Source organism: Podarcis pityusensis (assembly GCF_964106645.2).
Source record: "Podarcis pityusensis genome assembly, chromosome: 13".
Taxonomy (NCBI): domain Eukaryota; kingdom Metazoa; phylum Chordata; class Lepidosauria; order Squamata; family Lacertidae; genus Podarcis; species Podarcis pityusensis.
In genome coordinates, this window is record NC_138038.1 from 33,409,221 (window position 1) to 33,422,285 (window position 13,065).

Genomic DNA, 13,065 nt, shown 5'->3' on the forward strand with positions numbered 1-13,065 from the left:
ACTAAATACCTTTTGAAATATGATAGCTTCTTCTACCAGAACAAAAGACATATTGCTAAAATGGGGTGTGGGGAATCTGATTTGAGTAACTAATTTGGCATTTTGTTAATGTGCCTTGGTAAATTGCATGTTCCAGGCTGCCTAATAGGCCTAAGACTCCAAGGCACTGAATAGGCATGAAAAGTGCATTGTCACTCCAGAGGTTATACATTAGTATATTACTTAAAACTGATGTTTCTGGTCTTTCGTGTAGACATTATTTTTCCCCATCCAAGGGGTTATTCTGAATTGTCTGCTTCGTCCCATTAAATTCTTCCCATTTACCTCCTGGAGTTTGGTAAAGCTCCAGAATTCAATATCCAACTCAAAAAAACAGTTTTCCTGTTACTGGTTTGGCCCCACTTAGCATCACTGCTCCTGCTTTCCAATAATGAGGCACTCACTCCCTATTTAATTAGAGACTCCTCAGGTGGAAGCTTGTTGGACTTTCCAGGAACCCCTTTCTTAAGCATCGGCATAGATGTTATTGGTCACCTGACCAAATGCACAACATGTTCTGTGCTTTACTCCCTCAGCCCTAATACATCTGAGATATTTCCTAGCTTAAATAGTGGTTGAGTAATGGAAGAAATGAAATATGCATGAACTATCCTACTACAAGTGGGTTTTGGCTCTCTAGCAGATTACCTAAAATGCATATTTATGGGGAGGGAGGTGGAGCTATTATTCAGCCATAGTCACAAAGTCTTGGCTCCCTCCAGAATATTCCACCTCTTTTTATTCCCTTAATGTTCGGATTTCATTTTTAAATATTCTTGGGTCCTGGGTGTTCTGCACTGATCCCTTGATGTAACTTTAGATATCCTGCACACATGCATACACAGACACATGCCATAGAATTTCTGACTTATAGATGTGGACCACACTCTGCTCTACAGCAAATATTGAATTTGGGGGTGGGGCTGGAATCCCAAATGCAAATTCTCAAAAATCCAATTTTTAATGGCTTTGTCCTACCTACTTTGTATCCTGTCTTTGAGTGGGAGAGGTGAAGAAAATGTGTCTTGCTTTCCTTTAAAAAAGAAAAAAAGCAACTAGTTTAAAAAGTCTCTGTATTTTGTATGAGAAGGTGTTGGCCGTGACCAAACAAAAACATTTTATAATCCATTACTGTTTCGGACCACCCATGAAGAGGTGTTGAACTATGTGGCAAGATATATTCCTCATTCCATTACCTTCCTGTGTGCTCCACCTTTTCCTGTTTGCAATCTGTTTCCTGGTATTTTCTATTTTGTCCCTATTTTGTTTACAAGGAAAGACAGTAGCTCAGTAGCAGAACATTGCATGCAGAAGGTCTCAGTTAGTGTAGACCAGGGTTTCCCCAACTTGGGTCTCCAGCTGTTTTTGGACTACAATTTCTGGGTCATCTCTGACCACTGGTCCTATTTGCTATGGATGATGGGAGCTGTAGTCCCAAAACAGCTGGATACCCAAGTTGGGGAAACCCTGATGTCAGTGCTATTTTCTGGGGGGATGCAGGGGGATGCATACCCCTAAATATTTTGTGAATCTAAGTTTGGCCTCATTGAGAGGCAGTATTTCAATATGAGTAGGAAAATGAGAGTACCCCTAAACATTTTTTTTTGGGGGGGGGGGGTGAAAGCACTGCCTGCTGTAGACAATACTGAGCTAGATGGACCAATGGGGCTGATTCAGTATAAGGTAGCTTCATAAGTGCTTTATTTAAAAAATGTCTTTGAATACTTTTTATTATTTTGCTGCTCAGGGTCTTAAGAACATAGGAATCTGCTGCAATTCCCAGCCCTACTTTAAGATGTCAGGAACTGAACCTGGAATCTTTTTCACACAAAACCATGTGCTGTACCATCAGGTATGCCGACTTGGGAAAGCCACTGGGGGAGCCTGATGTCGCACACAACTTTCAGGAGTTGTGCAGCAGCTCATCTTCCATGACCTGCAGCTCCCCTGCCTCCTTCTGCCACCACGAGCTGTGGGCTGCTTTCCCTCTGTAGCAGGAGGAGGAGCCACTGTGTTCCTGGCTTGCTCAACAGCATTGCGTCTGGGCGTCGTGCATGATGTTGTGACGTCACACATGATGTCCAGACAAACATCAAGGGGACCCAGCCCCCTGCTAACCCCCACACTTCCTGACTACTGGCCATTCTGCTTGGACTGATGGGAGTTGGTATCTGACAACACCAACTCCCCAACTTTGAGGGCCAAAGTTTTCCCGCCCCTGCTGCATACAGATGAAACTACAAAGCAAATTGCCCTAATGAAAACCAAGGTCTGGTCTTGAACATCATTCCTTCTACACAGTCTTTCTGCTACTGAACAGATCATCATTGTCAGTAAACAAAAATACAGATATTATTAGGTATTATGAAACCCTGGCCTAAGATTGATCTCTTTATTTGTGCTAGTATATGCTGACTGTTTTTTTGCTGTGAAATGACTCACTGAAGGTGTTACTTCACAACTGGTAAGTGCTTGAGGCATAATATTAACACATGCTAATGTATGTATCACTACTTGTTTTTCATGTACTGAAATTGCTGCAGTAGCAAAGAGATTGAAGAAAATGCAGGGATTATCTAACTCAGCTGTATGTCCCATTTGCTACCATATACTAAGGATAGCCAACATGGTGCCTTACAGATGGTCTACAACACCCATCATCCCTGGCCAGCAAGACCAATGGCCAGGGATGATGGGAGTTGCAGTCCAAAACATCTGTAGGGTACTCCATAGTCTACAGCTACCTTATTTCATAACATGTTAACTATGGTATACGCAATAGGATTTTGTGGTACTTCTGGACAGAAGAATTGAACACAGAACTAGTTATGGTATAATTTATTGGGTGCATTCTGATCTGCTTTTGCACTGCTCCCCTGCTGCCTACTCAGGAGAATAGAGGGAAAGCCACATCAAGGCAAGAATAGGAGTGGTGGGCAGCAAATGTTCAGTAATATGCACTAGAAGGTCACTAGCCCATAGTTTGGACTTGATTTGTACCAAAGAAGCTGCCACCACTAAGCTAGATCCACACTATATACTGTACTCAAACTGGTTTAAAGCCATTCCCTCTTCATTGGGAACACTGTGAATTGTGGTTCTGTAAGGGAGGGCTAGAGATGTCTAAAAGAGAATTATCAGCCTAAATAAATCCAGATTATATAACATGAAAAACACAATTCTAGTTGTGTAGCTGTGTTGAAGAGAAACTATTCATTATCTCTGCAAAGACAGATTGCCAAATTTGCACTTGCCATGGTGCAAATACAGGGATTGAAGGCAATTGAAACCCTGGGAAAACCACTGCCAGTCCATGTAGACAATACTGAGTTGGATGGGTGAATGGTATGACTTGGTCCAAGACAGCTTCCTATGTTCCAGTAGCCCTCCAGATGTTGTTGGACTCCAGCACTTACCATCCCCTGTTAGGGATGAGGAAAACTGGAATCCACAACATCTAGAGGGCTATAGGTTTTCCCATCTGTGTCATATATACATTTGCAACCACTTCCTGTTTATGTGAGAACAAACAATGCTTGGTGTCCTTGCTTTGCTTGGGACGATGAGACATTCAGGGTTAAATAAACCTGCTTGAGCAACACCAGTGACTTCATTTCAATTACACTAAGACACGATTTGGCCCTGCTTGCCACCTCCATGATTCACCAAGGGTTTGGTCTCCTCTTGAGTTCCCAGTGTGCAAGGTAAAGGCCACAGGAATCCACACACAGAATTCTTTCTCCTCCATCCTTCCTTGCCACTGCCAGCCCCCACGATACCTGATGCCATTCCTTACCTCCTTTTTTGTTATTCTTGTAAGCTCAGTGGCTTGTTTGTGCACAGTTCTGAACAATGGAGCCCTTTATTTTAAATCCATAGGTGCAACTCTTTAATCACCACAAAACAATAATGCAACTAACAGGTAAACCTGTGACAACACCCACCTCCAATTGCCATGTAAGGGCACAAAATGAATTATTCAAGGACCCAACTCACCCCCACATCATTAGCATGTGAATGACGGTTAATAATAATAATAATAATAATAATAATAATAATTTATTATTTATACCCCACCCATCTGGCTGGGTTTCCCCAGCCACTCTAGGCAGCTCCCAACAGAATAAAAAAGTGATAAAATACCAATAATTAAAAGATTCCCTGAACAGGGCTGCCTTCAGATGTCTTCTAAAAGTCAGATAGTTGTTTATTTCCTTGACATCTGATGGGAGGGCATGCCACAGGGCAGGTGCCACTACCGAGAAGTCCCTCTGCCTGGTATAAAATAAAAGAATAGAAAATCCAAGAAGAATTGGATTAGGAAGTGGGGCTTTATCTAGGGATGGGGGAGAAATTCAATTCAGTTCACATTTAAAGGTGATTCTACCTTTTTCTCATTTCCTGACTAGAACTAGAACTCAGCCATCCTTCAAAATTTGCAGGTCTCTGAATTTTGCAATGCAGTTCACCAGGCAAGTAATATGTACAAAAATGCATATTGAAAAAATGCATGGAAACTCCTCCTCCTCCTCCTCCTCCTCCTCCTCTTCCTCTTCTTCTTCTTCTTCCTTGATCATCCGTAAAGTAAAATTGTCTTCCATGAATATGGTCTTAATGGTATGTCCATAATGGTCCATATGGTCTTAATTATATGTCCTTCCACAGTGGGGACATAGGTTTCCGGGCAGGAGTTGAGTATGGACCTCCGGAATGAATTAAGTACTTAACACAAGGTACCACTGTACTAGAGAACGTCGATGCAAAATTCAGGGAAGTGTGAACTGGGTAAGCAATCATGGAATCATAAAATTCTAGAGTTGGTAGAGACCCTGAGGATCATCTAGTCCAACCTCCTGCAATGCAGGAATATGCAGCTGTCCCATACAGGGATTGGACCCCCAACCTTGGTGTTATCAGCACCATCCTCTAACCAGCTGAGCATTGTTTCTGCCTTTAAATGGAAACTGAATCAATTTTCTCTCCCACCCCTCATTCAAATACCCTATGTGTTCTCAGTTAACCTTGAATACAGCCAGTTGAAAGTTGAGCCTTCTGAATGTTGTGCCCCCTTGCTTACAAAGCTCCCCTTCAGTGAAACACCTGCTGGTGAGTTCTTTATTTGTTGCACCTCGTCAGTTGGATTGGCTAACGCTGCACCATTTGTTTCCATTTGCTGTGGCATGGACACAAGCTGTGCAGTGCCTGCCAATTCACGTAGCACACTTGTAGGCCAAGAAAACCACTGCAGTCATTAAAATGCTAAAATATTTGGACTCATTTGGATGGCATTTCTAAATCTAATCTATGCCAGAAGCAAAACAAAATACTAATAATTAAAATCAAATAAGATAAAAACACTACATTGTGAAGCAATTTAAGGCTGAGCAGCAGGCTGAAGTCATACGTAGCACTTTGTAAATTCTAATCTAGGCATCTCCCTACTTTGTCTGCTGACAAAGCAGTTGTTGAAGGCACTAATTAGGAATTAATTCAAAACTTGAGCTGCAAGGCAGCTTGGATCTGAGGTCTTGCAAGGCTCACACCTGAGCTCAACATCGTGATCCATTGATTCGCAGCTGTGTCTTAGGACCCACTAGTAAGGTGGACTCTTTGAAAAATAAGCTACTATGTTGAATTAAGCTATTGCAGAGCTTCCAAGTGCTCGTATTTTTCAAGGAGAGACCCGGATTTACAGAAGCCATCCTGGTTTCTGATTTGATCCTGGAAAATCTTGCTTTTCATTAGGATGTCCCCATTTTCATCAGTGAAATGTTGTAGGGTATGGACTTATTTGACCCCTGAACCAAGGAGTTAAGTAGCTATATAACCTTTAGAAGAAATCTGAAGGCCGCCCTGTATAGGGAGACTTTTTAACGTTTAATGCTTTATTATATCTTTTATATATGTTGGAATCTGTCCAGAGTGACTGGGGAAACCCAGTCAGATGGGTGGGGTAATAATAATAATAATAATAATAATAATAATAATAATAATATATTCATTGGAGAAATGTGGGAGGGTATGCCATTGCTGTATTCTGAGAAAGGAGGCCTCACGAAACATTATCCTCCATTCTGTCTGCCAATATATCAATATATTAATGAGTGCCAGTGTCAATGAGATCATCCTGGGGAGGGAATAAGGACATACACATGGTGAAATGATATTCTCTTGTGCAGGCATGCAAGAATCCTAGAAGCATAATCATTTCCCAGAAAGCACTTAGAAAAACTTGGAGGTGAACCTTGGGAGGTAAAAATAACTGGGCTGGGTTCCAGTCTCAATGAGGTTGCCTGCCCATATGATCAAGAAAATGTGTGTTTGTGTTTATTAATTTATGATTATATTAATGTATGAATCAGCTTCCACATGAGTCTCAAGGAGATTTGCATAAAAGTTGCTTTGGGTTGTTCTGGGCAAAATAAAGCAACTAACACATTTAAACAACAACAACAGCTTTAAAAACATTACAATGACAAAAAATTAAAATAGGTGTTTATTTTGTATTGTTTTTGAACCTAAGTCGGAGACATTTTCACCCTGTTGAAGAAACTTGTCTAAACAAAAATGTCTTCAATTGTTTTAGGAAAGTACAAATATTGGGCACCTGTTGTATCTCAGCTGGGCTACTCTTCCATGTAACAGGTACAGTCACACTGAAAAGCTTGACTGGAGTTATTGTGAGATGGGGCTTCTGATATTTGGGGGCTCTCCTCTAGAGAGCCAGTGCTCTTCATGCAATGACACGAGGTCAAACCCACTTCCAGAAATACAGTGGGATACAATGCAAAGTTGCTGCTCATTTCTGTGCTATTTGCTTCCAGGAAGAACAAAGTCAAATATAATGTAGAAATTAGTTTGAGAATGTCGGCAAATGGAATAAAGTACCATGTGAATGCAGCCTAAGTGTCCAATTTTAATCCTGCAAAAAACTGTGGTACCGATATCATAAAGAAGGGAAACAGTGTATCTCATTAGCAGAGACATGCTTTTCATGCAAAAAGTCCCAGGCATCTACAGAATCACTGGATCACAGTGTTGGAATTGATCCCTGTCATCTACAGTTGTGGCTGAGAAAGACCCTGGAATCTTAGGCTGCTGCTGCCAATCAGTGAAGACAATACTAAGTGAGATGGACCAATAGTCTGACTTGCTATAAGACAGCTTCTTTGTAACCATGACTGCACTCTGGTTCACTTCTACCCCTAATGAGGCAATGCTTCTGAAGGGCAGGAGAGACGTTCATTAAATAAATAAATACATTATGAACTTTGAAGCTGTGGCCAAATACTCCCCGCCCCTGTGAAAGAAGAAGGAGGTGGATATTTGTGACTTTCACTGGTGGATAGACAAATTCAAAGCACCTGTGGATTGTGGGCTTATTTGAAAATCAGATGACTAATAATTGGGTATACCGTGTGTGTGTGTGTGTGTGTGTGTGTGTGTGTGTGAGAGAGAGAGAGAGAGAGAAATTTGGCACTGCTTCAAGAAGTGACTTTGCTACACTTAGCAGGTCTGACAACGGTCTCTTTGAAATCTGAGATGGGAAACCCCATGGGAATGATGCTCTGCCATGTTGTTCCCATGGGACATTCTTAGGAAGATCTCTCCGCCCCAATTGGCCAATCTTTGGTTTGATCCTTGGTTTGAGATAAGGGTGTTACAATTAAACAAAGGTGTCTGTCTTTTTCATCTGTGAAATCTAGGAGGGTGCATATATGCAAAGAAGAAGAAGCTCAATAATAATTCAGGATGCAGATAAATAATTAAAGTGATGACATACAGTATCTAAGCTTCATATCTACATATCTTAACCCATCAATGGCCTTCTTTCATTTATACCCATCTTGGGAGGTGGAGGAACACCAGCCTTGTAAGCCAAAAGCCTTAGTTTCAATCCCAATATCTGCAGTTTAAATGATCAAGGAGTAGGGAATGTTGAAAACTTCTATGCAGCACACCAGAGAGTGGCTGCTAGTCAGAATTGTCGAAACCAGGCTAGATTGCTCAATGGTCTGATTTAGTATGACACTACTTCATGTGTTTAGATAAGAAAAGAAGTTTCATGTAGACTTAGTAAATTAATGAGAAGAGGCAGGACTCCAAGTGGAATGGGAAGTTGTCACATACCTTGTCACACCATAGGTCCATTTAGATCAGAACTATCTACAATGGCTGGCTGACTATCTGGGTTGTTCCCAACACTTCCTGGAGATGCTTGAGGGACCTGGGAGCTTTTGCATGGAAAAGATGTGCTCTGCTCCAGAGCTACATCTTTTTGCCAGTTTTCTACAAGGAGAATTTAAAGCAGGAATCAGTAACTGAACTGGAGGTCACGGGACAAACTGAGCCACCGTCTGGCTCCCAAGCTTGGGAGAATTGGTTTGCTTTGCTTAGAGGCAAAGAGAATTGTGACTGATTGCCATCAATGGCCATAGGATTTGACATCAGAGTATTTGGAGGAGCCATCATTGAGCCTCTATCCTCCTCCATTTTCTTCTCAAATTAGCCCTTCTGATGAAACTTTTTACCATCCTGCAATCTCTGGGTTACAACAGAAAAGAGTATGAGGAAGAATTCCCCTGTCTTTGTGAAGCAGCAGTGACCCTTTCCCGAATGTCACTGTGTTGAAATGTACCGACACAGCTAAGCTTACTGTCGCCAGAGCACCTCCTGATCCTTAAATGGCACCCACTGTCATGTCATGTTTAATTATCATTAATTAAAACTGATTCTAGAGGGCTGTGCGGGAAAGGTGGAGAGATACATCACAAAAGGGAGAGAAAGAGGAGGCAGCAAATGCCACAGGGAAGGGATTTTGCAATGGGACATTGCAATCAAAGCTTAGCTAAAGTTCCAGAAGTTAGAACCCCAAGGAACTAATGTATGGTTACCATATTTTTTTCAATGAATCCAGGGACACTCCCCCCCCCAGCTGCATAGCAACAGGGAGTCAGTAGTGGGGATGGTGAAGCAAAAGACCCTGGGCCCAAGCACACATGCATATTGTATAAAGGTGCAAAGCCCTTCTTTCGCACCCTGTGAAACATAAATGCGCAGAGTTTTTTTAAAAACTGGGCAACGGCTGGCCGGCCGTGACTCCCGAGCCTCTCCCGATCAGTCAAAACAAAGGGGGAAGGGGGCAGGAGATCCTTGAATTAATTCAAGGAAATAGCCATTGCCTTTCCCACTCTGAATTTTACTGGGCAGGGCAGGCATCACCTGTAATAATGTGCTCCAGCTCCCACCACCCATAACCATTAGGTTTGCTGACTGACTTCACACTCCACCACCATCACCTTTCACTGGTATGAGCCTTACCCTCCATCTTGGAGCTCTCCCCCAGCCACAACCCGTCTGCAGCTACACCCCTCCCTTCAAGCCACGCTCATCAGCTCTACCTCATCACACAGAGAGAGAGATGATTCATAAATAATAATAACAATACCCTTGATAAATGTAGTAGGGGCAAAAACTGAGGGTATGGTTGATACAGCTAATACCCCATGGACGACCTGAGGAGGACTGACTTCCCTCACCTCTTACACATATCCTTTCTGTGTGTGTCCTTGCAGCATCTTAATTTTTACCTGTCAGCAGGTCCAGCCATACCATTAGGCATAGTGATGCAACCACCTAAGGCAGTAGATTCTGGGAGGCAGCAGTGAAAACCCCTTGCCTTTTCCTTCTAAGCCCCCTGGCCATTCCTTCAGTTGGATGACAGATCTACGGATATCACATAGCTTGTCCTATCCTGGCCTCTACCTAAACTGGCCTGCTGTCTCAGATGCAGTGGTGGAATATGGTGTCCTGTCCTGAGCAAGTTGTATGTGCCAGCTTCTGTGTGTGGAAGAGGGAGGGGAGTCATCTTGCCCTTTGCCTAAGGTCAGAAAACGCCTTGAAGACATGGAGGAGAAAAACATTCTGGGTCTTGTAGCTCTTAGTTTCCATTCCTTTCCAAGTTTTATCCAGGAGAAGCTCAACAGCACCTCCAGTTATAATTATACATTCCCCTGTTTTCACTTGATACACTGGGGGGTCATTTGCACCCCACTTTTTACAGTTAGCCCTCACCCAATAAAACTGCCCCCAAAAATGTAATCACAAAGTGTCTAAGCACATCCCACACCCTGCACAAACCCTGATACAGCTGTGAAAGCTGGACCGAGTGACCTTGCAGGAACCTTCCCTGCCCTCAGTAATGTGTTTGTGCGATTGGCCTCGTGTTAGTGTGTCTCAGAGATAATAACCCTCCCTGACACTCTAGCGTTACACGGATGTCATAAAGATAATTTTCATCAGCACCTGCCAAGTTATGAGTGACACAGGAGTGAAGGGCGTGCATGAGACGCCTGCAAGGAAATTAATTTCTGCTTAATATGGGGCCCGGCAGGTATGTGGGTGATGAGGCCTCTCTCTATCCAGCCACAGGGCAAGGAGGAGAAAGAGGTAAAACTGGAAGGCTAATGAGCCATTTCAAATTTAAAGCAAATTGAAGTTGGGAGGGTGTTGCAATTGACACAGGAAGGGCACCGGAAACCTCAGTGGAGAACACTGCAAGTTGTACTGTTTGAGGCAATCTTTTTCATGCTCTGGTGCTATTTAGTTTCTCTCACCCAAAATTTCATTGTTTATTGACCAGATGCAAATGTGCAAAAAGGAGACAATTTTATTGTTCACCTTAGATTATCATTATAGCATGTTTGCAGCACCAGTAAACAGTTTTTAAATATATGATAGGCTGCACCTCCTAGCAAATTAAGAACCACCTTCTACTGCTGCATGAACTGCCCAGAGATAAAGGACAGGACCTTCTGGGAGTGAGTCATAGGGAGTAGAATGCCCCCTTTCCTGAGACTCCTATGTCCTACACCGGAGTGGGAAAACTTTTGCCCTCCATACATTATTAGACTACAAGTCCCATTAGCCTTGACCATTGGCCAAGCTGATTGGGGCTGATGGGAGTTATAGTCCAACAACATCTGGAGGGACATATATTCCATACACCTGTTTTAAAAAGAAATGCATCTCAGGCATTCCAACGCTCTGTAAAGGTCACTTTATTTCACCAGACCTTTGTGTTGATTTGTTGGTTTATTATTTTTGTATTTATTTATTTTTAATTTGAGGCTATTTTTCTGCTGCTCTGTGCTAACACACACACACTATTTTATTTTGGAATTTTACCTCCAGTCCTACTGGGAGTTATAGAGGATTGAACCTGAGACTGTTTGCATGCAGATTAAACTGTGAGATATAGATTTGAAAAGGGTAAGCTTGTTGGTGCGATGGAGGGAAGTCATAAGCTCGGCAGAGCGGTAGGGAATGAGAGTTGTAGACGAATGTTTGAAATTATTGTTTATTGTTTAAAGTGAAAATTTAATTAAAATTATATTCAAAAAAATAGAGAGAGACTCTTTGCATGCAAAACATGTGTTCTCCATTGACCTAAAACCTTTCATTTTGCAAGCTGTAATGAGATTTTGGTTGAATCAAATGGGGTTTGGGTCTCCTCTGCCTTCTTTCCAAGGAAACCAAATTTAAGGTATGTGTGTAACTTGTTGCAGCAGAAATAGTGGCAAGGAATAGGGAAGGCAGTTAAGAATTGCACACACCTGAGACCCATAGCTGTCAACGTTTTCCATTTTTTAAGGGAAATTTCCTTATTCTGAATAGGATTCCCTGCAAGAAAAGGGAAAAGTTGACAGCTATGCTGAGACCTGTCACCAATGCACCTGTTCCTTGCTGTAGCTGCCTGTTTATATTCTCTGAGTTAGCAAACAGCCAGGGAAGCAAGGAGAAGGACTTCTGGTCATTTTGCCCTCAGTCCCTGGGCTGTGGTGTGGGTTTTAGGGTGCCTCCAGACCATCACTGTTTTGTGGGAGGGAGTAAAGTGCGCATAGCAGGAATTTAGGTTTGCACAATGTGGATTAAACCACTCTGTTGCAAAAGCACAAGAAACACATTTTCTGCGGTTAGCAAAATGTAATGCGGAAATACATTGAAAAGTGTAGGAAGAATGAATGATTAACAGGAAGATGTGCAACCATGCCACAAGCAAATTAGAAAGAATGAAGGAGGACAATGATCATTGTCATAGAACAATTCCACAAACAAATCAGTCTAACCTGTATCTAAGATTTGTGCAAACAAATCAGGATGAATGCTCAATAAATAATGCTCTAGTCATCTAGTCATCCAGAGCGTCCTTTCTTAGCAGGAGTGATCAAATGGACAGCAGCAATAGTAGCAAGGAATAGGGAAGGCAGTTAAAGAATTGCCAAAGGGGAAAAGAGGAGCACACTAAAGTCACCTTTCCAGGGACCCCTAACAATCCTGGAGACAGCAGTGTTGGTGGGCATAAACTCTGTAAACTTCTTCAATCTACTATTTACTGTCTCATGGTGATTAATAAGCCTGAGTTCTGATGACGCAACTATCCCTTCCTCACTGTGGATTAATAATGCAGGAACATTACAAGGGAACATGATGCTCATGATTGACACTAGTTTCATCTCATAAAGGGAAGATTTAAGTAAACACAGAAAGAATCTGAGTTACACAGTCAGCCTAAAGCAAGGTGGGGGAACCTCCAAACTGTGAAGTGGATCTGGTCCATGGGGCTTCCCCATCTAATCCACAGATTCCTGTTCCCACATCTCCCTGCTTCCCATGCAATAATTAGTTTTGGAACCAGTGCTAAATCTTTATATTTCTGAACCATGAAACTGGAAACTTACATATTCCATTCCTCTTGATGTTTTTGTGTGAGAGAGAACAATGGACACAGACTACTTTGCTAGCCAGATTAAGTTAAACTGTGTCAATGGGAACATTGGTCGTAGCCTGAATATTCAGAGTAAATCCATTGATGTTAATGGACATACCTGACTTAGATCCATTCATATCCGTAGGTCTACTCTGAGCTTAACTTAGATGCAACATGATATTTCCAAGAAGCTCAGAACAGTGGATTCATATTCCCATGGCTGTGAAAATTATTCTTGCTACATCAGAATCCATGGA

At 42.2% G+C, this 13,065-nt stretch overlaps 1 protein-coding gene across 1 annotated transcript in view; it reads right to left on the bottom strand.

The window, feature by feature from the left end:
* The window catches only part of LOC308460865 (serine protease 27-like), a gene marked incomplete at its 5' end in the record, with an annotated part of 29,720 nt that extends 16,775 nt beyond the window's left edge, over positions 1-12,945 (bottom strand). Inside the window, one exon of the mRNA XM_080977399.1 lies at positions 12,927-12,945. Coding sequence (XP_080833525.1) covers positions 12,927-12,945 — 19 coding nt within the window. The remainder of the gene's footprint in view (positions 1-12,926) is intronic.
* Between the last annotated feature and the right edge of the window lie 120 nt (positions 12,946-13,065).